Source organism: Meleagris gallopavo, chromosome 5 (genome assembly GCF_000146605.3).
Source record: "Meleagris gallopavo isolate NT-WF06-2002-E0010 breed Aviagen turkey brand Nicholas breeding stock chromosome 5, Turkey_5.1, whole genome shotgun sequence".
NCBI lineage: Eukaryota > Metazoa > Chordata > Aves > Galliformes > Phasianidae > Meleagris > Meleagris gallopavo.
In genome coordinates this window covers 567774-590746 of record NC_015015.2, presented here as the reverse complement: position 1 = coordinate 590746, position 22973 = coordinate 567774, and the positions used below count along the sequence as shown (strand labels likewise).

General features: G+C 44.6%; 1 protein-coding gene across 5 annotated transcripts in view; it reads left to right on the top strand.

Moving 5' to 3' along the window:
* HIPK3 (homeodomain interacting protein kinase 3) overlaps positions 1 to 22973 on the top strand; it is a 90215-nt gene that overhangs the window by 31427 nt on the left and 35815 nt on the right. For 3 of the 5 annotated variants that reach the window (XM_019615200.2, XM_010710679.3, XM_019615201.2), the window contains exon 2: positions 11485 to 12580. In XM_019615200.2, coding sequence (XP_019470745.1) covers positions 11487 to 12580 — 1094 coding nt within the window. In that variant the 5' untranslated portion in view covers positions 11485 to 11486. Of the gene's footprint in view, positions 1 to 2849; positions 2950 to 6034; positions 6178 to 11484; positions 12581 to 22973 lie in introns of those variants that run through there. The other 2 variants (XM_019615199.2, XM_010710678.3) reach the window with 2 other exon arrangements.

Here is a 22973-nt window from a genome sequence, read left to right as displayed (position 1 = left end):
CGGCTCCGTGCGGTCACGCTGCCGATAACGGCGCACGTTTCAGCGGTTTGGCTTCTGCGTTAATGTTCCGTTACGTCGTGCGCGAAAAGTTTCTGCCCTCCCTGGCTTCACAACGACGCGGGAGCGCTCGGACTCCGGGTTACTTTCTGACGTAGCAATTCCTTAACAGAACGACTTGTGGGAGGCTGCTGTAAGCTGAGTTTAAAATTCACGCAAGAAGGAGCCGTCTTGTAAGCGTGGCAGCCAGGAAAGAGATTAATTAAGCATCTGGAAAATAGGTCAAGGCTGTATTATGAGGCAGCGTGGTGAGATCGCAAGTAAATGGAGGGAGGCGTTACTGTGAGCTTACCGGGAGAAAACAGAGCGGGACGGGGCAGCGGTGACGGCGCTGTCTGTCCCAGCACCAGCCATTTATAGCAGCACTAAGCTGAGATGTGTGTGACCACACGAAGCAGGAATGGCTTTTGTGCACGTGCTTCTTGCTGCCGACTCGCCTGGTGCTGCTGGTTCTGCTCCCTGCTGGGGCGTGGCACGGCTGTGCCCAGGGGCTGCGTTTGGGGAGATGCTGTGACTGCGCGGCTCCGTGTGCCTTCGTGCCTCGGGTCACCTGGCTGCCATCCCTGCAGTGAGGTGGGGTTAAAGCACCCGACGCAGGGCTCTGCTGCCATCTGAGGTATTCCTTTGTTTGAGGCTTCTTGCGTTGCGTCTTTCCTCCTCCTACCTCGCAGGCAGCTCCCTACCAAAAGAGGGAAACGAGAGAGGCTACACAACGAGGTGCCGGGGACAAAATAGAGACAGGGTGTGGGGAGGAACTGCCTTCGGCTCCTGGTCCGGCAGTCGGCATCGTTCGTGGAGATGTTGCTGTTGGTGTGTGCTGCCCCTCTCGTGCTGTGCCTTGTAGCAGCAGCAGCTTCAAAACAAGCGTTGTGTTCTGGAGGGGATTTTCTCAAAGCTGTTTTTGGGTTGATTGCTCCCATTTAGCTCCCACCGAGTTGAATGGAGGCTTCCTGGGGCTCGGTGCTTGTTTACCCCCTGTGGGTAGGACAGAAGTAGCTGCTGACCCTCACACAAACACATAGGCTCGTTGAGCTCTCCTTCACTAAACTTGCTTGGTTAGGAATGTTTTTGTCCCTGCTATTTTAGGGGGTCACACTCTTACGTTGGCTTTACTTTCTAACTTTCATTTAAGTAAAATGCTCTTTTTGCTGGTTTCTGTTCTGCCAGTGGGCTGGTTATATAAAAAGAGATGCTCTCAAAAAAGCCTCGCTTTTAGAAATGAGAGTTTCATTGTTGGCTTTTGCGTGCAGGCAGGAGAAGAAGTGCACTGATAATATTCAGTCCCAAACGATAGCGCTGTGCCCCGTATTTCGGACTGATGGTAAATGCAGAGCTGTATGCTAGAAAAAACTTTCTAGTTGAGCTGACGTTCGTGCATTGTGGTGCACAACTGATGTGCATGCACCAGATAGCGTGGGCTGCACGGCTCTGTGGGGAGCAAATGTAGAAATGTCAGAGCTGGGGCGGCCTGCTTTGCTGACAGGTGGCAGGATGGGGCAGGTGACGTTGGCGTGGTCCCTGGTGGGGAATCTGGAAAAGAACAGGCTGGAAAGTAGGATGTCCCAGTGGCAATACCCACACTTCTCTGTTACGCATTCACTGCTGAGTTTTGTCAACTGTTGTCTAGCTCCCGTATCTCAGACTGGCTTGTATGCTTGTTTTCCAAGCTTCTTCCCTTCTCTGACTGCACTGCCGTGCAGCTCCGCAAGAATTCCAGAACTCTTGCCATAGGATTCCTCTGAAGAAAACATCCTTGCGCTTCTTCAGCAGAGTTATGAAGTTCCTCCAGATGGGTTATATAAATTAGCAGCTGGCCAAACGTTTACTTTGAGGCGGTCTTTTATGCTTTCTTGCATTTGAAAATGAAGGGATTGAGAGCTGAACTCAAGTCTCTGTTCATAAGAGACAGTATTTGTGCTCCTGCAGCTCTCCTGATTGACAGTGGGAGGTGGATTGGAAAGTCTGGATTACTTCTGGTTTGAGTCTTGGAAGAAAGACTTGTTCTTGGGTGAGGTGTAAGAGGTCTCCAGATATCTGGAACTAGGCTTCAGAACTGCGGTTGGGCCGCACACCAAACCAAATAGGAAGAAATTAGCACGAATAAGTACCGAGCCTCTTAGAGATGGCCGATGAGTGGGCAGCATGCCTTGAAGAGCTCTGCTGGCTCCATAGCAACGTTTAAAGCCACGTTCGGCAGGCAGTGCTGTGAAATGGGCTAGCGGGGGGCTACCTGCTCTCCCTCGTGCGGGCACTGAGCACCCTTCGTCGACCTGAAGTGACCCGGAACGAAGCATAAGGCTTGGGAAATCCCGTTACCTCTTCTTGGCTTTTTCCACCCCCTTGTAGAGACCCGTTTAATTGAGAGCTTCAGTCTCTGGCGTTGGAGAAGCTGAAGCTGTGTTTCTTTTCAGAAGCACTAACTTCAGAATGGCGGACAAGCAGATGTGCTGCTTTTAATTATGAGAGTGGGTGACTTTCTGACAAAATGAGGTCAATCTCTGTTTTAGCAGTGTTGCTTAAAAACAAGATTTGCCACATACCTGGAGCATCTCTTAAGCAAGGGAATTCAAGGTGTTTAATTCTGAATTTCTCTTATTCAGTGACTTGGAATCAATTTAAAATTTCACTCTGTCTCAGAACTCTCTCAATATTACTGTGTATTTTCAGTAGACCCAGAAATGTGTGAATTTTTACGTTTTTGTTTTTTTTTTCCTCCCAGTGTTTTCAGGAAATCTTAGAAACTGTTTGTTTCCAAAGTATGTCCTTCCTTCCGGCTCTGTTGCGCTGTGCAGCATTCGGGTATAACAGGATGGAGCCTAGCAGAATCCTGAGTTCAGGCTCTAAAACACAGCAATAAAATAAGAGACAGTAAAATATCCACAGACAAAGCAGGTGAGCAAATATTTTGCTATATTTTTAGTATCGTCAAAGCTACAGCAACTACCCTAATAATTAAAAATGAAATGGATTGCTACGTGCAGATTTATTATGGTATGTCATGAATGACACTGCCGTCAGAAAAACTATTTTTAAAATGAGTCACCTCACATTCGTATGACTCTTTCCATTAGTATTAATATCGTTTTTTAGCAGTGGTAAATTATTTCAGTACTATTTTTAAGCATGTTACAAACATGACTAATGCTTTTCGTGTAAAACATTGGCTATTATCAAGTGGAAATCCCTTCCTATTTGTCCAACCGTTACTCACCAAATACTGTGGGGACTGCAGTTCCCTGTTCAGGTAGCTGGCAGACTCTTCTACCATTTTCCAAAAGGTGGAAAATTCTGGGACAAGAAGGGCCGTGTCCTAGCACTCTATTGAGAGTCCCATTCTCATCGTCGTGGCTTAAGAATAAAACCAACCAAATGGAGGGGGATGGCTGCAGCTCGGAGATGTGATCCCAGTAACAGAGCAGAGTGCTGAGTGTAAGCCGTGGTGTGAGTGGCTCTGGTACCTGGGACGGTTCGCTTTGGCTCGCTTTAGGAGCTGTACCCGAGCTTTGCTTTACTCCAGGGTGGAACATGGGCTGTGAAATGGAGGCAGGTCTCGCCTGGCACTCACCTCTTGGCAGTGAGGAGGGGAGAGAAGAAAGTCGGTCCTGGGTGGGAGAACCTCCGCTGGCCTGCAGCTGGAACTGCAGTCACGGTACAGCTGTGCTCGCTGTGGGGCCGCAGTGCTTTCTTTTCCTCTTCTGTGTCATGCAGGTTCTGCCTGAGTTGGTACGTGACGACTGGTGGAACTTGAACAATCTTCAGGATGTTTTTTAACTTGTTTCTAAGGATATCTTTCTGCCTTCAGACCCAAAAGCTGCTAGTGTACATCACTGCCTTGGGAATGTCTTCCTGCCTCTGTTTTCCTAGAAACACAGTTCTAGGAAACTGGAACCTCCTCCATAGCTTACATTTCTTCAGTGCAGGCATTTTGGTGCTTGCAGCCTTGTGGATCTTTTCTGAAGGAACAGGCTTCATTCCTAAGAGAAAAGGCTCTTTGTTTCCCCTTTCCTTATCTACTAATCTGAACTTATTGTGTGAGGCGGGGAATTAATTGGTATTCAGTCTGATAAGAATGTGTTGCTTTCATGATACTCAAAAGGGTCTTTTTGAAGAGCTTTTCTCCATGGTTTTGGAAATGATGCTGTGAGCTGGTGTCCTACTGTGACTCTGCCAGGGTAACTTGGGAGTTTTTCTCAAGGAGTGTTTTGGGAGCTCTCTGTGGCAAGTGCTCTTTGAGACTGTGTTTATAAAGCTCGATTGAGGAGAGAGCTCAACTTTGTTTTAAGGATTAAAACGAGAGTGAAAGTTAAAAGCTAATTTCTTTCACAAATAGGAAGATTATTATTTGGAGAGGAACACAGCAGGCAAAAAACTGGCTTGTGCTTAGCAGTATTGTGCTCTAGCCGTTGGGATCATATGTTGTGTGTAATCTCATTCTCCTTTTGCACATCCTTCTGTATGGTTAAATCAGTAAGCTCTGTGTAGGGGAGAGGGAGAAATTTGTTGCACTGATGGCTTTGGGAAACATTACAGGATTGCTTAATACTACTACTGGTTTGCTAGGAAGTGAAAGACAGCATTCTGAGAAGAATACACATTCCTCCTGGGGGTTTTGCCTACAGGAAACACTACTTCCACGTCTTCAGAAATGTGCAAGAAGTTTCCCCCTCTGAAACTCTTCTGCAAATTCCATGCCAAGTTTGATCAAGTCTGGGGGCAAAACCGAGGTAGCAGTGAGGGCAATAGCCGCGTGGGCTTGTATTCCCAGAGGAGTTGCATTTGATGTCTCTGGGTGCTGCTTCCCGTGCCTGCAAACAGAACCGAGGGCAGGGCTCTGCTGCTGTCAGGGCTTCACAGACTTTTATCTCGGTGCGTCTCCTATTTCCAGGTTCAAATGGAATTAATCTCTTAAAAGAAGAGATTAGGCCGGCGAAGCCCAGGCCGGTTGCAGCGTGCCATTTGTGTTGATGGTGGCACATTCTGATGTAGAGAGCGTGGTCTAATTGGGAGCTGGTGGCAGATACAACTTTTATTTCCTTTCTTTTCAGTTGCGTAGCGGTTTCTTGCCTCCCATAAATGCTTTATATTATCTTTTCTAACTGTGATTGCAGTCATACTGGAATCATAAGATGTAGCAGTTGGTATTTGTGGAAAATGTGAATGTAGCGATTGTGTCCTCTGGTATTGCTGCTGTACAAATGGTGGCATTGAGTCACGAGTTCACGCTGATGTTTTATGTAAAACACATTGGTTTCAAGTATATGGTGTTCTGTTTCCAAGCAGTGAGGTGGCTGTGCTGTGACTTGCTGCTATCACACTTGACCAAACTTGTACTTTCCATTGAGGTGGGTTTTGTTGTTTGCTTTTCTTGTTTTGTTTTTTTTTTAATAACCAATGCAAATGTATTTGTGAGCGGAGCCCTCTGTAGCTGCAGTCACTGATATCTCTGTGTCTGAGTCATGAGTTCAGAGGTTAGAAGAGAATCTGTTACATTCTCATTCAGGGTGTTTTATTTTTGTCCAGAACTGGCTGTTCAGTCAACCCTGTAGTCGTGTTTTGCCTGAAGTGTAAAGGCACCCTGTATTGAACGCTTTGCTGTATGGGTAGAATAGAAAAATACCGATTTATTTATTTAGTTATTTATTTATTTTGAAGAATGTAGCAGTGCAGTTGAAGTATGACTTCTGGTATCACAGCAGCTCTGTTACTGTGTCCTGTGCTTGGACGTTGCACAAACAAGCCTCGCAACGTGTTTCTGGAGCAGGCAGTAACTTCTGCTGCAGGACTCGATGGCTTTATGGTTTGCTTCGTGCTGTGACTTTTATAAAGCCCGAGTAACCCTGCCCACTCCACGCGGCGCTGGCAGGAGGTGAAGGATCTGTTGGCGTCTGCCGCGCGAGGATTCCAAAGCTGTGACAGGTCTCTTTGCAAATAGACGTGCTTTACTCCCAGGTTCTGCCTGTCATTTCTGTCCAAAACTCCCGGCTCTGCAGTGCTGTCCTGGGGCTCGCTGCCGTGCTGCCAGGTGCCTGTTGGTGCTGGCTGTGCGCCTGCCTCCGCACCTCTGGGCATGCAGGCCTTGTCCGGCTGCACCTCTAGGGCTGGGAGGAAACGACTCCTAAGGTAGGGCTTGTTGGTGAGCAGCTCTGTGTGTTCTCCTGTGCTTTGCTGCCTTGTGCCACGGCGCTGGGGCTCTGCAGATGGGCAGGAATGGCTGTGGGTAGCCGGGAGCTGGGTTCCCTGGGCCTGTCTCCACAATCATGGTGCTCCTGGTGTGTTTTCCTTCTTGAAATTCCAAGCGATCTTGATTGCCGGTGCTTTGTTACAAATAGTGTGGTTGAAGTAAGGGTGTTCCTGGGCATTAACAGGGCACTGGTATGAAAGTGCCTGCAGCAGTACAGCTTGTTCCGCAATGCAGCCAAACATAACCCTAACTCAAAGATGCTACCTGCACCAAAGTGGAAAGAGGGAGCAACTAATTTAGTTGTGCCTTTGCTAAATAACTTCAAGAGTTGGGTGGCACCTAATACCAAAAAAACAAAAAAACAACCCTATTTTTTAACCTGGCAATTATAGTAGTAACCTTACAGTGTTTTCAGAGTGGTGCACAAAGTAAGCAAAGTGCTTCAGGGGTGCTGCTGCTGGACTATTGCTTCGCTGGAAGCTGCCGAACATTCAGAAGATGTTTGCAAGGGGGGTGCCCTTAAGTCAGCAGCAATCCCCTCTGACCGGGAGGTGAAAGCAGTGGGAAAACAAGTTTTCTGTAGTTAAAGTGTAACCGTAGCATTAGGTTGTGCCCTGGGCCAGGCTGTGCTGCAGGGCTTTCACCAGAAGGTGCATTTTGGGGCTGGTGGTGCTGGAGCATTGAGAAGCCCTGCTCATTTTCCAGAATTCAGGCTGTAGCGTGGCAGTTTTTCCTGAACTGTAGCGCGGTGCTTTAACTAACTCTCATTACTCTTCTCCCCCACCCCCATCCTCTATCAGGAGGAAATGTCATTCTGAAGTTAATTATTAATGGTGGTCAAGCCTGGAACAGCCTGTGCTTCTCAAGGCTGCTACAGCCTGCCAAATTTGTCATGTTTATGGATTTGTCTGGGGCTGCTCGGGAAGGCTGGAGAATTAGTTTCAAGAATCTAGCGAAGAGCATTGGTGCGGCTAGGTGAAAATTAGCAACTCTTTACCAGAAGTGTTCAGTTCCACAGGGCAGGGGCTGTGGGTTTGAGGCTTGGTTTGTGTAAAAGGAGGCTTGGCTGGAAGGGGCAGACAGAGAAGTGCCTCCTGTTTTTCTTTGCTGTATGAAAACACACTTCTTTGTTTGCACTATGAATGAATTTATTTAAAATGTGTTATTTCAGTATGTGCTGGAAATGTGTTTATTTTCATTACCTTGAGGAATCTACCTGTTTCTAAAGAAACAAAGAATGGTCTTAAAACTAATGAAAATTCACTCGTTTTATATAATCTATTTACTATACTTATATAGTAAATATAGAAAATATAGTATAATCTATTTAATTTATTCTAGCTGAAGTGCAGGTTGCTCAGTTCTACCTACTACAGACTTAGAGCCAAGGTGTCCCAATGCTTTCCGAAGAGGCACTGCCTGGACACAGTGATAATGGGTAAATATGGTGACGTTCAACACGTGAAGCAAGCTAGGAGCTGCCTTCAGCCTGTGTGTGTGCCTCTGCCTATGGAGCAAGGATCGTCCTGTGCATGGGAGAGGAGTGCTGGAACCATGTGAGGGGGAATGGGCAGATGTCTGCGAGTGTGAAGGCAATGAAAATCAAGTCTGAAACTACCCTAGTAGTCAAACCTCGCTCCAGTGCTTTGTGTGGGGACTGTGCTCTTCAGTGACTCTCTCGCCTGTTTTGTTCGCTTTGCATCCTGCAGTGGTCTTGTGCACAAGTTTGGACTTGGTTTTGAATGCAGTGTAACAGGAAGATGTACTCCAGCTGCTTGTGAGTGCTCAGGCTCGAATATACTCCCCAAAACAAGCTCGGGATGGTCTGTTTCCCTCAGCACCAGCCGCTTTGCTGTATGGCTCCCTGTCCTGTCGTGCTGCCCTGCTTGTTAATATAGATGTAGTCTGACAAGCTGCAGTTTGTATGAGGAAGAGGGAGCAGTCGTGATAAGAAATGTGCAGAAAGATGTGTAAGCTCAGGGAAATGGTGTGTGACAAGCCTGGGTAGGGGGCTATCCACTCCTGGCAGGTGAAAACGTGCAGTGTGCTGCTGTCTGTAACCGGCAGAGCTCTTTTAGAAACTCCTACAAAACCAGCACTTCCTTGCAGTGTAGGTGTCTGTAAGATTACTTTGTAAACCAAATCTTCCAAAATACCAACAGGACAAAGCGAAGCCCCACGCCACCATGTCAGTGCTGCCTCAGGAAGGGGAGCCGTGGCATTTTTCCATTCTCTTTAAGGCTCGTGTGCAGTGCTGTGTGTGTGGCTGGGTTTTCAGCTGGTGGGGGAGAGCTCATTCTATTAATAACCACAGCTTCTCAAGGTGGAGACCTCCAGCAGCATTGTGCCAAGTAAGCTGTGTGCTGATCTTGTGTATTTTGTTTCATTTGCTCTAGTACAGAGAGCGTGCTTCTGTCTGAAGCAGTAATACAGTGGTGGAAGAGAGTGGTGTTAGGGGGAAGCAAGAGGTTATATGCACATAAAGAACTTCGAGACCCTCTTTTATTTTTCTGGAGTGAAATTGGTCTGTTAGTTCAGTCTGCCACGATTGCGTTACAGGTTGTTCTCCCAGGTATGTCATCTAATAGCTCAATAAAGACTTCTTATCTGGGAGCAGAGCTGCCGGTAGCAGCTGGAGCTGTAAGCTGAGGGCTGCTTTCCTTTCCCCAAGCAGCCACCCGGACACCTGTCCCTCCAGAGGGGGCAGCGAGGTGGGTCGGGCCTGAGGAGGACACAGAGGGTGCAGTGCAGGGCCTCAGCCTGCGGGTCAGGCACAGGGTGCAGCTTTGGCCGCGAGCGCTGGAGCCGTTTCTGTCAGGAGCTTAGCGACGTGGCTGGACTGCTGCGTCTGCTTAATGTTTAGATTTGTCATCTAAATTGAAGGCTGGGCCTGATGCGGGGCGGCTGTGCCAGGCTTCTTTTTTATTCCCTAATCTCTTTGTGCTCTTCACCTAAAGCAGAGCTTTACGGGGGTGTGGAAGTGAGGCGGAGCAGACGGCACCTAGGTTATGCTAAGCAAGCGTGAAGAAACGAGGCTGTGCAGTACGTGAGAGCGGGATCATCTCACTTAGCAACAGCAGTGCTTTGCTGAAGTGTTTGCCTTTTGCTGGGGCAGCCGAGAGCGGCAGCACCATGCCCGGGCCTGCTGCTTGTTCTTAAAGCATTTCCTGAGCTGGGTCAAAATTTCAAGATGTTGTGGTCAATTAGAAGGATTTCTCTGAAGAAGCATAGAATCCTAGAGTGGCCTGGGTTGAAAAGGACCGCAGTGATGATCTAGTTTCAACCCCCTGCTATGTGCAGGGTTGCCAACAGCCAGACCAGGCTGCTCAGAGCCACATCCAGCCTGGAAGAAGTGAACTTAATTTCAATTTGGCTTTCTGTATTTTTGCGTAGTAGTGTTGGGAGGGGAGGAAAAAAAAAAACAAACCATCCAAGTGCACTGTGACTGTGCTGTGGTGTGAACCCAAGTGTGGTGAGCAGGGGCAGCGGAGAGATGGGCTTCGGAAGTGTCCTGAGCTATGGTAACTAAGACAGTTCCTTGCCAATGGCCTGGAGCGAGCTGGTGCAGTAGCTTACCTCTTCCCTGTCTCTCTTGTTCGTGAGTGTTGATAAGGCAGGGTTACTTTTTTAGAAGGAGGTTTCAGATAAACCCACTGAGTTGAAATACTCCTATTTTTTTCTGTTTTGAGATGATAATAAAAAGCATTCTTTTTTTGCTTTTGTTTAAAACAAAGTTCCATCTGTCTTAAGCTTTACCTTCTGTACATCTCTGTATGCTAGCTTCATGTAGTTTAGATGAAGCTTTGTGTTGTGCTTTGCTTTTTTTTTTTTGTTAAGGCAGGTCTAAAAATAAACTCGTGCATAATTTCCACAAGTGCATTGATATGCTGATGTACTAAAGATGGTGTAAATTAAAGCTATGCAAGGGGTACTCAGGGATATTTCTCGATTTAAACACAGTGACTTTTAACAGGGTGTGTTATTTAAGAGAGGATTCAAAAATCTGGAGGACGTTTGCTTGTGTTTTGAGATGGTGCCTTTTTGTAGCGTTCAGCATTCCGGGACACAAAGGTGTAAGATGGTGTTTGACAGATCTGGAGTGGTACACAGCAGGGTGGGAAGAGCTGGGAGGTATGGCATCTGTGAGGTATTCTGTCTACGTGTTTTAAGGCAGATTTGAGATTGCTCGTCATATGTGCAGACGTGGTGCTGCTATTGTTTCCTATCTGATGTTCTGTTGGCTCACTCAGCTTTGGGTTTGGGAAAGGCCTGTGCAGTGCAGAGCCCAGCTCTGGAAGCTCCTGTGGCACTGCTTTGCACACAACAGGTTTTTTTATTCCTGATTTCTGAGATGCAACGGTTCTTTCTGAAAAGGCTTTTGAAAGAGTGGTGACCTGGAGAAAGGTAGAGTCGATCAGATTGGAACTGTGGGTTCAGCCTTCCTATCACTTCCAAAGTCAAAATGATCCACAGTCTTTTAATTTTCACTTCTCTTTTAGCAAGGAAGTAATCGCATTGGCAGAAGTGTGTGTATGGATATATGCCTGTGTGCGTGTAGAATAATTACTCTACATTTTAGTTTATCTGGAAAATGATAGTTGTTTATGTAAGCGTGTACACATGTATGGTATTTTGGGCCCTGTCATGCACTGCTGCTTTCTTGGCAGTGAAATTCCTGGAGTACTGATTGTTGTGTTGTTTGGCCATATTCTCTTATAAGCCTGCTGGTACTCACGGTGAACAGGTAGGATGATAGGCAAGGTCAGCTCACAAATCAGGTTGTTTTACATCATATATAAGTAATTGAATTAGTTATTTATCTTACGTGGTTGAAGGCTATGGGATCTTTGTGTGTGGAAATGCTGAAGGTTTTTAAATGAAACCTGTGTTCTTACACACAAAGGCAGTTCTTCCACGTCAGGAATCATTAGCACTGCCTGCTGCAGACCGTCTCACTTCTGCCCTGAACAGTGAGTGGAAACATTGCCTACTGTACCCAGCTGTAGTCTAAAGACTCTGCACTGGGCAAGATTGATGACCTTGCATTTTCCATAAGAAACTCAAGACAAGATTGCATTAAGCTAGCTAGCTGGCTTGGCAAATACACTTCTGTCCTGATTTTTTTTTATTTTTATTTATTTATTTATTTATTTATTTGCTTGTTTTATATGAGGAAACTGCTGCAAACCTCAGAAATGTTGAATGTTGAGTTCTTACCTATGCTTTGTCTTTCTCTCCCTTTGCAGGTATGGCCTCACAAGTCTTGGTCTATCCACCATATGTTTATCAAACCCAGTCAAGTGCCTTTTGTAGTGTGAAAAAACTCAAACTAGAACCAAGCAGTTGTGTGTACCACGAAAGAGCCTACCCACAAATCTATGTGAATGGTAAAAACTTTGGAATCTCTCCCCATAGGGTTAGTACTTTCCTTCAGACTAAAAACCCATTTGACAGACCTCGAGGACAGAACGTTTTGTTGCAGTCAAATGCTGTTGCTTTAAAAAATATTGCAGGTGCTACAAAAGCGTTAGCAGCGCAGGCGCAGCAAGCTCAGTTGGAAGCACCTCAGCCTGGGACTCAAAGAAACAGAGTAGATATACTGGAAGGACCCCAGCGATGTGGATTGAAGCGTAAGAGTGAAGAGCTAGATAATCAAAGCAGCACGATGCAGATTGTTGATGAACTGTCCATATTGCCTGCGATGTTGCAAACCAATGTGGGAAACCCAGTGACAGTTGTGACAACTGCTGCAACTTCAAAACAAACTGGTACAAGTGGAGATGGAGACTACCAGCTGGTACAGCATGAGGTTTTGTGCTCTGTGAAAAATACTTACGAGGTTCTTGATTTTCTTGGGCGAGGGACCTTCGGACAAGTGGTGAAGTGCTGGAAAAGGGGGACAAATGAGATTGTGGCAATCAAAATTTTGAAGAATCATCCTTCGTACGCACGCCAAGGACAAATAGAAGTGAGCATATTAGCAAGGCTAAGTACTGAAAATGCTGATGAATTCAATTTTGTGAGAGCCTACGAATGCTTTCAGCATCGTAACCATACTTGTCTGGTTTTTGAGATGTTGGAACAGAATTTATATGACTTCCTGAAGCAAAACAAATTCAGCCCTCTGCAACTGAAAGTAATACGGCCTATTCTACAACAGGTGGCCACTGCACTGAAAAAACTAAAAAGTCTTGGTTTAATCCATGCTGACCTCAAACCAGAGAACATTATGTTGGTGGATCCTGTTCGGCAGCCTTACCGGGTTAAAGTAATAGATTTTGGGTCTGCCAGCCATGTATCAAAGACTATTTGTTCAACCTATTTACAATCCCGATATTATAGGTAGGTGTCTTTTACTTTGTTTTTAACTTCTAAATGTTACTGTTATTTTTTTAAATGAAGTTAATGGTTTAAATAGCTACTCTTCGAGATACGTAGTAATAATTTGGAAAACACAAAGGCAATGTAGATCATCCCAGGGTTAAGTAGTTGGTTACCGTTTTAAACACGAATATTTGTTCTGAACATTTTCATAACGCTAATTTTTTTTCCTAGACATATGTTTTGTTTTGCTCTGTCTGAAGCCATCGCTAATTGCTATCTTGAGACCTCGGATGAAAAAGAAAACTGGAACAAAAATTAGTCTTCACTTGCTTGTTTAGTGTTCCTTTTCTGCCTTCCTAGTATAACTTTTATGTAAGCAGCTGGACAGTGTACTAGAATTGCCATATTTTATATACTGTTGCCAAAGATTATGCAAACTGCTCTGTTTTTCTCCACTGCTTGTAAATATTTTGCCTTGTTCTTATAAACTTAATTCTGATTGAGTGCCTTCAGCAGCATGGACTTCAGTGAGCTTCTGAGTTAGGGTACTTAAATGCTTAAGGTGGTACTAGGTGGGCATTTCAAGTGATTTTGGTAAATGTTTGCATTCTACATTGGCTTGAACATGGTTGCGTGTTTCTGATGTTGTTTTTAATCCTTTCTTTGTGTAAGCAATCCCATCAGTGTTACATGTAAAAGCCATTAATACTTACCGTCTGAGGGGCCTTGTTTCCTTTATAAGCTGAATTTGTCTGCATTGAACCCCTTTTTCAGTTCTGCTTTGTTGCTGGCAGTTATACATCCTGCCTGTCTCTGCAGAGGCAGTAGGAAGCTTGTAAACTAGGACAGTGAGTAATCTAAAGGCAATTTTAAATATGCTTCAGCTATTCATGTTGGAAGTGAAAACTTGTGCAGTGCACTTCTGGGCCTGACGAAACGAAGGTGATTGTGGCTCACGCCAGAAGGATCTAACTGTTATTTAACTGTAGCTTGTAAACAAGAACATGTCATTTACTGTCCTTAAGTAAAATATTCCTGTTAATCACTTGAATTTCCTTGTTATTTAATTACAAACTGCAGCTGAGTGTTAAAAAAGTATGCAAAGTTGATCAACAGAAGACTTGACTGGGAAATGCTGTTGACTGATGCATACCCGTATGTGGGACATGCAAAGTGAAATATGTTCGAGGGGGCTCTCGAGTTAAAAGCTCTACACCACTCAAGTCGCTCTATTTCCAGGCTCCTCAGACAGAAAAGTCCTGAAAAGGCAGCGTGAGTTCTGCAGGGTTGTATGTGAGTGCAAGTGTCTTAACATCAGCTGTTGTGTGCAAATCCACAGTTCAGCAGATGCGTAGTCTGAAAACACTTATTTTGGCTTATTTACAGATGCGATTGCAGATGAGCGTTACTGCTGCTATCTCCCTCACCCTCCTTCTGCCCCACAGCTCAGGGAGGCAGGCAGCAAGAGGCTGGGTGGCCCTATTGTCAGACTTGGTTCTGTGGTGTCTGGTTTCACACTGGTTTTCTCCCCACGGCTCACACACAGCATTGCTAACTGCGCTCAGCTGCTCATACACACATTTGAGCTGTTGCTTTGTTTTGTTTGGCTTTACGCTCCTCAACAGCTATACTTGATATTGAATTTTGACCTACGTACGGAGCAGGCCTCGGAGCCTCCTGTAGGTTGGATTATTGTGTTACGTTATGGGTTTGAAGTGTGAGTAGGCATGGTTTGTTACGAGTGTTCCAAGGTATTATTTCCGCTTCACTTTTAAGCATAAACTTGATGCACTCTCCTTGGCTCAGGGTAGGAACTTTCTGTGGAATTTAGCTCATGAAAAGACTGAGCGATGTTTTTATAGAGAGATGCAACACGTGCATCTAAAATTCCCGTTACCAATTGGAACTGAAGTGCACTGTAGATATTCAGACTGTGAAGTAAAATATGGTCTTTATCATGTGTAGTTTTACAGTCCTTCTGTGAGGTAGCATTTGAGTCAAGGTCTTTTTTTCTTTTTTTTTTTTAAACAAACATACAAATAGAAGAGTCTGATAAGTTTAGGTTACAGTTTGTCTATTTGAATGGTTCCAATGTCATCTCCAAGGTAAATGTTGGTTAAGATCATTTTGAAATGGCTTTAAATTTAGTAGGTTTTGTTTGCTTTGGGGTTTTTATTTATTTATTTTCCATCTCAAAGATTAGTTCTGGAAAAGTTGTTAGCAGGTTGGATTTCACTGTGGACGCATTGCTCTCTACTGACTTAGTGACTCGAGTTAACTCTGCATTGCTTGGCAGTTTCACAGACTTTGTTTTATTGTTTTGAAGTACCTGACCAGAGTAAATAATATTAGAAAATAGGAGTTTGACTTAAGAAATGCTCAAAAGAGGAAATGCTTTCTCAGGGAATGAGAAGAGACTTCTGAGAACACACCGTATTCAGATACAACGTACTTTGCAAGAGGTTGTGCTTCTTGTCAATCAACTAAGCAGCTGCTCCGTAAAATATAGTTAATCACAAAATTTACTTAAAAGTTTTTGTGTTACGAGAAGGTGGGAGTGATGGTGCAGGTTGGACTTGTTTGACTTAAGACATGTTGGAACAAACCTTCAAAAAAAATTGAGCAGCAATTGAGGCTTATTGAGAACTCCTTTTCTTCGGTTCAGTGCTATGTTTGTTTGTATCACATACAAATATACTTGAACTATTTTGATGTGTAAAAACACTCTGCTGAATTTTCAAGAATTTAAAGACAAAAGTATGAAGCAGAGGGATTTTGTTTTCCTTCTAAACAGCTATTTTAGGATCTGAGATCTCAGAGAGGAATGGAGTAAAATGCCTTTCAACTTGTACAGTGCTGCAGGGGAAGGGAAGAAGCTCTTCTGGAAGCAGTATGAGCTTGGTAGAGTTTCTGGGTTACTTATGCCATTCTCATGGATGAGGTTTGCGCTTTCCGTATTGAAAGCACACATCTGCCATTGTTGAATGAACCAGAGAAACATGTAAAGAAGTGGAGCAGAAGTGAATGAGAGCCCTTGTATCATGCTTCCTTTTTTCGTCTGTATGAGACTGTCATGAATGAAGCACTGCCAAAAATGGAGGAGGCAGCAAAATCTTCTGTTATGCTGTCTTTTTCTGAATGGCAGTATGGTATGTTGGGTCTGTATGTGGATGTGAGTAATCAGTTGAAAACACAAGCAGTCAAGCAAGATTAGGACTTAAAGGAGGGAGTGTTGTACAGCCAGGTGAATGGACAGCGAGGTGACTTACATTTCACCTTCTCTTAGTCAACAGCTGAGAAAGAAGTGGTTAAAAACAAATACAAAAATGCTTTTTGACATTTTTCTTCACCTTTTAGAAATTATTGCTAGAAATTGAATTATTTACTTGCAAGGAGAGAGCATGGTATCAATAAACATTAACCGCGAAGCGCTATCTTAAGTTGTGGGTTTCTGTTCTGTTTCAGAGGTGAAGCGTTATTCCAAATCCTGCTTACCTAAAAGGCAGTGTCTGTATTACATGCGGTTTTTATGCTGGCCTGGCCTTTAATATTTATGGGATAGAGGGATCTGGTATTTGAAGCCTTTTCTTTGCTGTTGGTCTCACACTTTAAGACTGCTGACCTTTTATGAGTGATCTAAGCAGTGTATACTTCTTGGAAAGAAAAAAGACCCTTTTATGTACAGCATAGGTGACTGGGCTTTTGTCATAGATGGAAATGGTGTAGGCATGTTGCTCATCCATCCTCTTTATCACCGGTGCCCTAAATTGGGAAAACAAGCATTTCACCCAAGACTAGAAGCTGCTTTTTTTTCCCCACAGTGTGGGTTAGGAAGCGGAGGAATCAACAGCTGTCTCTTATTTCTCAGTCTCTAGTCTCATGCGCATCCACTGAGGCAGAAAGCGTTTTGGAGGCATGGCGTTCTTCTGCTCATGGAGTCATTTTCCTTTTCTTTGTCTCTCTCATAAGGTTATACGTGTTTTGGGAAAAGAGGGTGAGAAGAGAGGCTTCAAAATGTTGGATTCCAAGGAGCAGTAATCTGCACAGCATCGCTGTTACCAGATGATCCAGGTAGCTCTGCTGACTTGCCCAGGGAGCCTACTTACTTTTATTTAGCAGTTTCCATTGTCATGAAAAGAGCTTGTGTGTGGCCTCAGTGCTGTGCTCACAGGGAGCTTCTTGGATCTGCTTTCACAGCAGACCTCTCCCCCTGTGTGGCACTCTTGTCAGAGAAGCTTCTGTTGGAGCTTCTGCAGAGTCTTCCCCCTCTGAAGTAGCTGTGTGCAACACCAGTGGTCGAGGGCTCTGTTCTCCACGTTAGGTGGTACCCAAATGACACAGGTTTGTTCTGCATCTCACTGTTGTCTGCAGCATTTGGCTGCTGTTCAGAGCTGGTAAAAATGTTATTTAAAAGATGCACGGTTCTGTCTAATAGCGTTTATGTAGCGGGGTTTGGTAATGATAAAGCCTCATGTTTCTCCAATATTATTGTCCTCCCGCTTTTTACGTGGCTGTAACACCAAGTTTGTGAAATGCATCTCTGTATTTACATTGTAAGCATGGGTTGCTAAGGGAGAGTTTGTAGCAGCAAAGTCAGTGTTTGTGTGGGCAGAACTTTGTGATTGCAAACCCTCGTCATTGGTTGGGAGGAGCTATTACTTAGCTTTTGTTTTGTTTTCCAAGGGAAGTCACGCTTCTGTTGACTTGTTTGAGCTGTCTTCCTAGAAAACCAGGTTTTGAAAGCGAGCCCTTAGTAAACCTTACAGAGCTTAGCATTCCCAAAGACCTGACGTCACAAACTTGAGATAGTCTGTGTGGGTGTAAGAACTGATGTGTTAGTTAGATTGCATGTTCCTCACGTGCAGCTCCAGAAGACAGTTTAACAGGCATCGTTCTCATTGCTTGTATAGCTGCACTTGTGGTTAAGTTTCCTATCTTTCATCTCCTGCCTTCCAAGAACACATCTATTTCATCATACCGTTCAGCTTGTGCTGTTGTAAATTTTATCATTAAGAAGTATTTTTGGAGAGGAAAGTATTGGTTTCCTGATGGAAGGATGCTTTCTCTGGCATCCAGAGATCCATGCTCAAAATGTTCAAAGTAATTGGGAAAGTGAAGTGAAAGGAAGCAGCATAACTCATCTCCCTATTAAAAAAAAAAGAAAAAAAAGGGGGGGGGGATCAGCTGAAGCTGTGGGCTTATGGGGCACTGAAGTGTTGCTTGCAGACTGGAAGGTATTTGACTCTAGAGGAAAACTTGCAGCTTGGAACTGTTTTTCTGTTCCAATGGTGACAGTGGTAAAATACGATCCCAATTTATTCGGTGTGCCCGCAAGGATAAGCAGATGAGTAGAAGCAGTAAGTGGAGTCTGCTCATTCCTCGGTCAGTCAGTGATACCTTCCTCCTGCTTTCCAACTAAGGGTAGTTGCTAATCAACAGAGCTGTTCCAGACAAAATGCCAAAAGTCACTAATGTTGCAGCGGAGCTCAGAGAGCAGAGAAAATCACGTCTGGATGTATTCCTGTTGGATGGGAGCAGTCTTTCCCCCTCCCTCCCTCTCTCCCTCCTCCTTTTACATTTCTCGCCCATGGAGAGTCAGACGGGATGGAAAAAGAGATATCTGTTGCGTTCTGCGGGCCCGATGCTGCTGGTACATAAATCCACCCCCAGCCCCTCCTCCTCGGCCCAAGCATACTTGTCAAGAGAACTGTAAGTTCATCCGCCACCGGCTCCAGGCGCCTCTCCTTCAGCCCTTACGATAAATGTTGGAGCTGTGGGTGGGTTTTACTCGGCCAGCAGTTGTGCTGTGGCTGGGAGCAGTGACTGCGTCCTGTGCTCTCTCTTCTCTTTTAAAGGATTTGGGGAAAGGCGAAGCAGCTGAGTTGTGTGGCTTAATTCTTTTCCATGACTACAGGGAGAGCTATGTGCGTGCTCTGAGTCTGTTGCGCTTGGACTGCTTTTTTCTTATCAGTATTCACCTGTGCATTTAGCTTCAGAAAAAACACGAACAATTTGTGTTGTTTTTTCCATTTTATGCAGTTGTTTTCCCTTGCACACCCTTTGAAGTTGAAAAGAAAAAATTAAAAAAAATGCTAGTGGCTGCGTGCTGTTGGTCAGGCTTGTTTTCTCGCTGGGCTTTGTAACTTGATTAAATGTGATTAAGTGTACTCCATGTCGCTCCGGTTACTGCAGCGTCCATCGGCAGTACCTGCCTGCAGTGCTTTCTTCCTTTTGTGGGTCAGGGTTGGAGGCAGGATGGGTTATTACAAGTCAGCGGGAACGCACGATGCCATTGCATCAGAGTAATTTGTTAATTATCTCTAACATCAGATCAACAGAATTTACATGTGTAAAATACCACTTTAAATCTGGTTTACAAATAAACATGGGTACAAGCTTTCTTGATGAAGGGGAGAAGTCATGCAGGAATCAACGTCTCAGGAAGCAACTGCTTTTCATGTCCACCCGTTGCTGTCACATACTTGAAGCTTCAAAAGAAGCTTGATCTGGAGTGGGACATCTTGTTTTTCTCCTTTCACAATACTTAGGTTGCTACAAAAAAAAAGAAAAACCTAACCCTTTTTTTTTTTTCTTAGATGTGGAAATAGGAAGTAAAACTCTGTTAATAAACTTGAGTGTTCTGTCAGGGAAGCAAAATAGGAGAACAAGCTAAAAATTCCTCTGTAAACAACTCACACTTAAATATGCTAGCAGATGTTATTCTATCACTTTGAACTGTGCATCACTGAAGTGTATTGGGATATCTTAAAATAGTCAGGGGTGGTGGCCAGAGGCTCTCGACTACTATAGATGGTGAGGCTGCTCCGCTGCAGCAATGAAATAAGCCAGAAGTACATGCTGCTAAGGTCATCTGCCTGCTCAAGGTCAGCGTGTTCAAAGTCAGCTGCTAGGCTTGCCAGCACGGTTACCATCAGCAGCGCAGACGAGAGGAGAGCCCCGATAACGCGATAACGTGCGGATCTGCTGCAGGGCTGAGCTGAGGCGCTCTGAGCCCTTCTCCCCTTCAAAATTTGGGGCTGTGATTGCTGGTTTATTTCCTTGTCTGAGCAGCCAGTGTTTAATGTCAGGATAAGCTTCCGTGCCTTGTGCTCGAAAACAAATCGTTGATTTGGCAACAGTTTGTTTGCACTTGGTGTGCGGTGCTCATTAATTGTTTAATTGGCTTCCTGTTGCGGACTTCTGTTGTGTGATTACCGGGACCCAACCTCAGCCATTAAAAGTGCCCTCCAGGAGTGGCAATCTTGGCTCATCCAAACCTTGTTTATCTATCTACTTGATAATAAATGGAGTTTCACGTCTTTTATTTTCTAGTCATCGTACTGTAGTCTCTCATACCTTATTATTCTCTGTAGTAGAAGTAGAAAATGATAGTGGTTTTTTTTGTTTGTTTGTTTTTTTTGTGGAGGGGTAGGGTTTTATTTTTCCTGCTGTAGAAAAGAATGATGGGGCTCCTGCAAATTTACAGCTGCTTTTATTCTCTCTGAGGCCCCAGAGGAGTATCATGGGGATTGGAGAGAATGCAATAGTGGCTGCCTTCTGGTTGTCCTATTTCCGAACGAGATATTTTTCTGAGTCACATCAACAGACATAACACGCATGAAGCATTAGAAGGTACCACGTATCTGCTGAGATGCAAGCTATTCCAGCCTGTGTTTTCAATTAATGGTGATGGTAGGAGCAACAGCCGAAATGAGAGCACAGATGACAGTTCTCCTAGTGAGCTCTGTTCTTGTTGATTTCCATTTGCTGGGGTTAACTGGTAGATTTGTCATGATTGAGAAGCAGCTTTTATTTCTTACACATCAATTTTACCTGAATGTGATCATTTTTCTCGCTGCACTGATAGGTCACAAAGACTTGCTCATCGTTTCAGTTCGTGTTTGTGTGTGTGGGTGTCTATCAAATATCTTAATTGTAGCAAACAGCGGTGGTAGCTGTCAAGCTGTATTTGTAAATACTACATCTAGCTCTTCCCACTGTGCCTGTCTTGAAAATATGGCTCTGTTTTTCTGTTGTAAGAGCAGGAGGTTACAGATCTCAATCAACGTGCTGGAAACTGAAGCCTGCACTTCGGTCTGCATCTTTTCCTCCTGGCATGGTGGAGTTCACTTTTGCTCTGAAGGTGAGCTATGGGTGCCTTCTGCATCAACACCCAGCACCCAGCAAAGGCTTGCTGACCCTGTGCCTGCATGGCTGTGCAACTGTGGGCTGGGGCAGCTGCTCCTGTGCAGATGCAGCCTGGGGGGGGTGTGGGGGTACACCCACAGCTGGGCCTCGTCATCCCCTCCAGTGCCCAGGTTAGAAAGCGGGCAGGTTGGGCAACTGCAGATAGGCAATGTGTGTGCAGGTGGAACTTGTTACGCTTGGCTGGTTTTGCTCTGAACCAGCACGTAGCGTACTATCCTGATTTAAAAAAAAAAAGTAAAGGAAAAGAACTCTTTTGTAACTTCTAGCATCAAGTGATAAGTGGCAGAAGTGTCTGGCATAAAAACAAGTACTGGGGATGTAATTAAGTAAAACTTACATGGGGGGAAATAACGCACAAAATGTGCATCCTTGAAGGCATTTGATCACACGGTGGTACCTGATGTTCTGGAGAACATCAAGTTTGGTTTGGTTTGTTAGTAAAGTACCTTTAAGAAGTGACAGACATCTTTTTTTCTTATGGAGGGGGCGGAGGAAGCAAGCCCAAAGCATTTCCCAGATAGGGTTTTTTAAGCAGGTGGATGCTGTTACCCTCAGAACACGTGCAGTGTGGCTTGCAATGGGTTTGTGCTATGGCCTCCTGTCCCCGTGCTCATTGGCACAAGCAGGGAAGCAAGGTTCTACAGGAGATGGGAGGTGGGGAATGTTTTCTCTTGCAGACACAGTGTGCGCAAATGGGCTCGTTTCTGCATCTCTCTGAAACTGGTGGTAGAAGTTCCTTGGAATTCAAGATTCCTCACGTTTTGTTTTCCCTCGTAGCCTGTGATGTTCTGAGCCTGGCTTATTTGAAGCTATCTACAACTGTGAGACAAGGCAGTTTGTGTGCCATTGAGATTTATCTAGTCGAGTTGGGTAGTTGCACAGAAGACGGCTTTCTCAGTGCTAAAAAGCAGAGCTTTGTGGAACTTTGTTTTGTGGCCTAAGGACTGCTGCAAATCTTGCCTTTTTCCCCATGCAGATAAGTTCTGGATGTGTGCACTTAAAAACTTCGGAAAGTGATGTGCACTACAGAGCTTACAACGTGCTTTTATGTATATGTAAGGCTACATGAAAAGTTTTAAAACTGAATATTACTATAGTGTTATCAATTTAGAAGTTCCAAAACTGATTTGAGCTGTTAGAGTATGCTGTAGGTTGCAAACTGATAGCAGTAGTTCATGGTGTTCCCATCATGGGGCGGATCACTGGGCACAGTGATGTCTGGAGATGGAACCAGTTTTGGACTTTTGACCTCTCTGGAATGGTTGCTAGATGTGGGGTCATGGGTCTCAGCATTTTTTGGTCATGCGAGGCTTAAAAAGTGAAACAGGATGAAAGAAATTTGTAGATTGTGCAGTATGACTTCTTATTAAGCTTTTGTTTTCGTCTCGTCTTGAATTATTTCAACAGCTTCCGCTGGAAAAGCGTTCAAAAGGTTTGCTGTGTGGGAAAAATTGCTGGGAAAGCCTTGTAGGCGAAGTTCGTCTGGATTATGGTTAACTTCCATATGCAGAGGTGCTAACGGAAGTCAGGTGTTTAACTCATAGTTGCTGTTTTGTTATGGTCTTTCTGCTAGTTGAATGGCACGAGTCTTTTCTCACACAGTTGACAGGCGGTATATTTTTTTCTTTATCAATGCCACTTATGTCTTGCCCTACGTAATTTCCCTATTGAACATAATGTTTAATCTTGGAACCGGTTGGTTTTGATTTGCGTGGGCTTACAACACGCCAAAATAGCAGGAAACTCTCAGATATTTAACGGGGGGGAAAATTGTAGCACGGTAATGTGTTAAATAAAAGGATAAGCAGGAATTAATGAGTTATTAGTGCCTGGAGGACTCTGTTGTGCTCCCTTAATCCACTTCTGCAGTGCTGGTGGGGGATGCAGCGGGACCTGCAGTAGGTGAGGAAAGCAAGTCTGTAGCCACGTGGTGGTGCTCATGAAATAATGACTTCAGCGCTGCCTAAACCTAATTAGCAGTTCATTTCTGGCTGTTCTCAGATTTGCTGGATGTGATTTATGAAGTATTTACAAATGGGGAACGCTTCTTACGTTGTGTTTTTACTTACAGCGCCATCCTTAGCTTGTGTACAAATGATATCAAATGACTCTTTAGCTCCCTTCTAACACAGAGGTGTCTGGTGTGAAACCAAAGGAAAAGCCCTAAAACATACTCTGATATTTCAGCAGAGGGTTGGGTGCA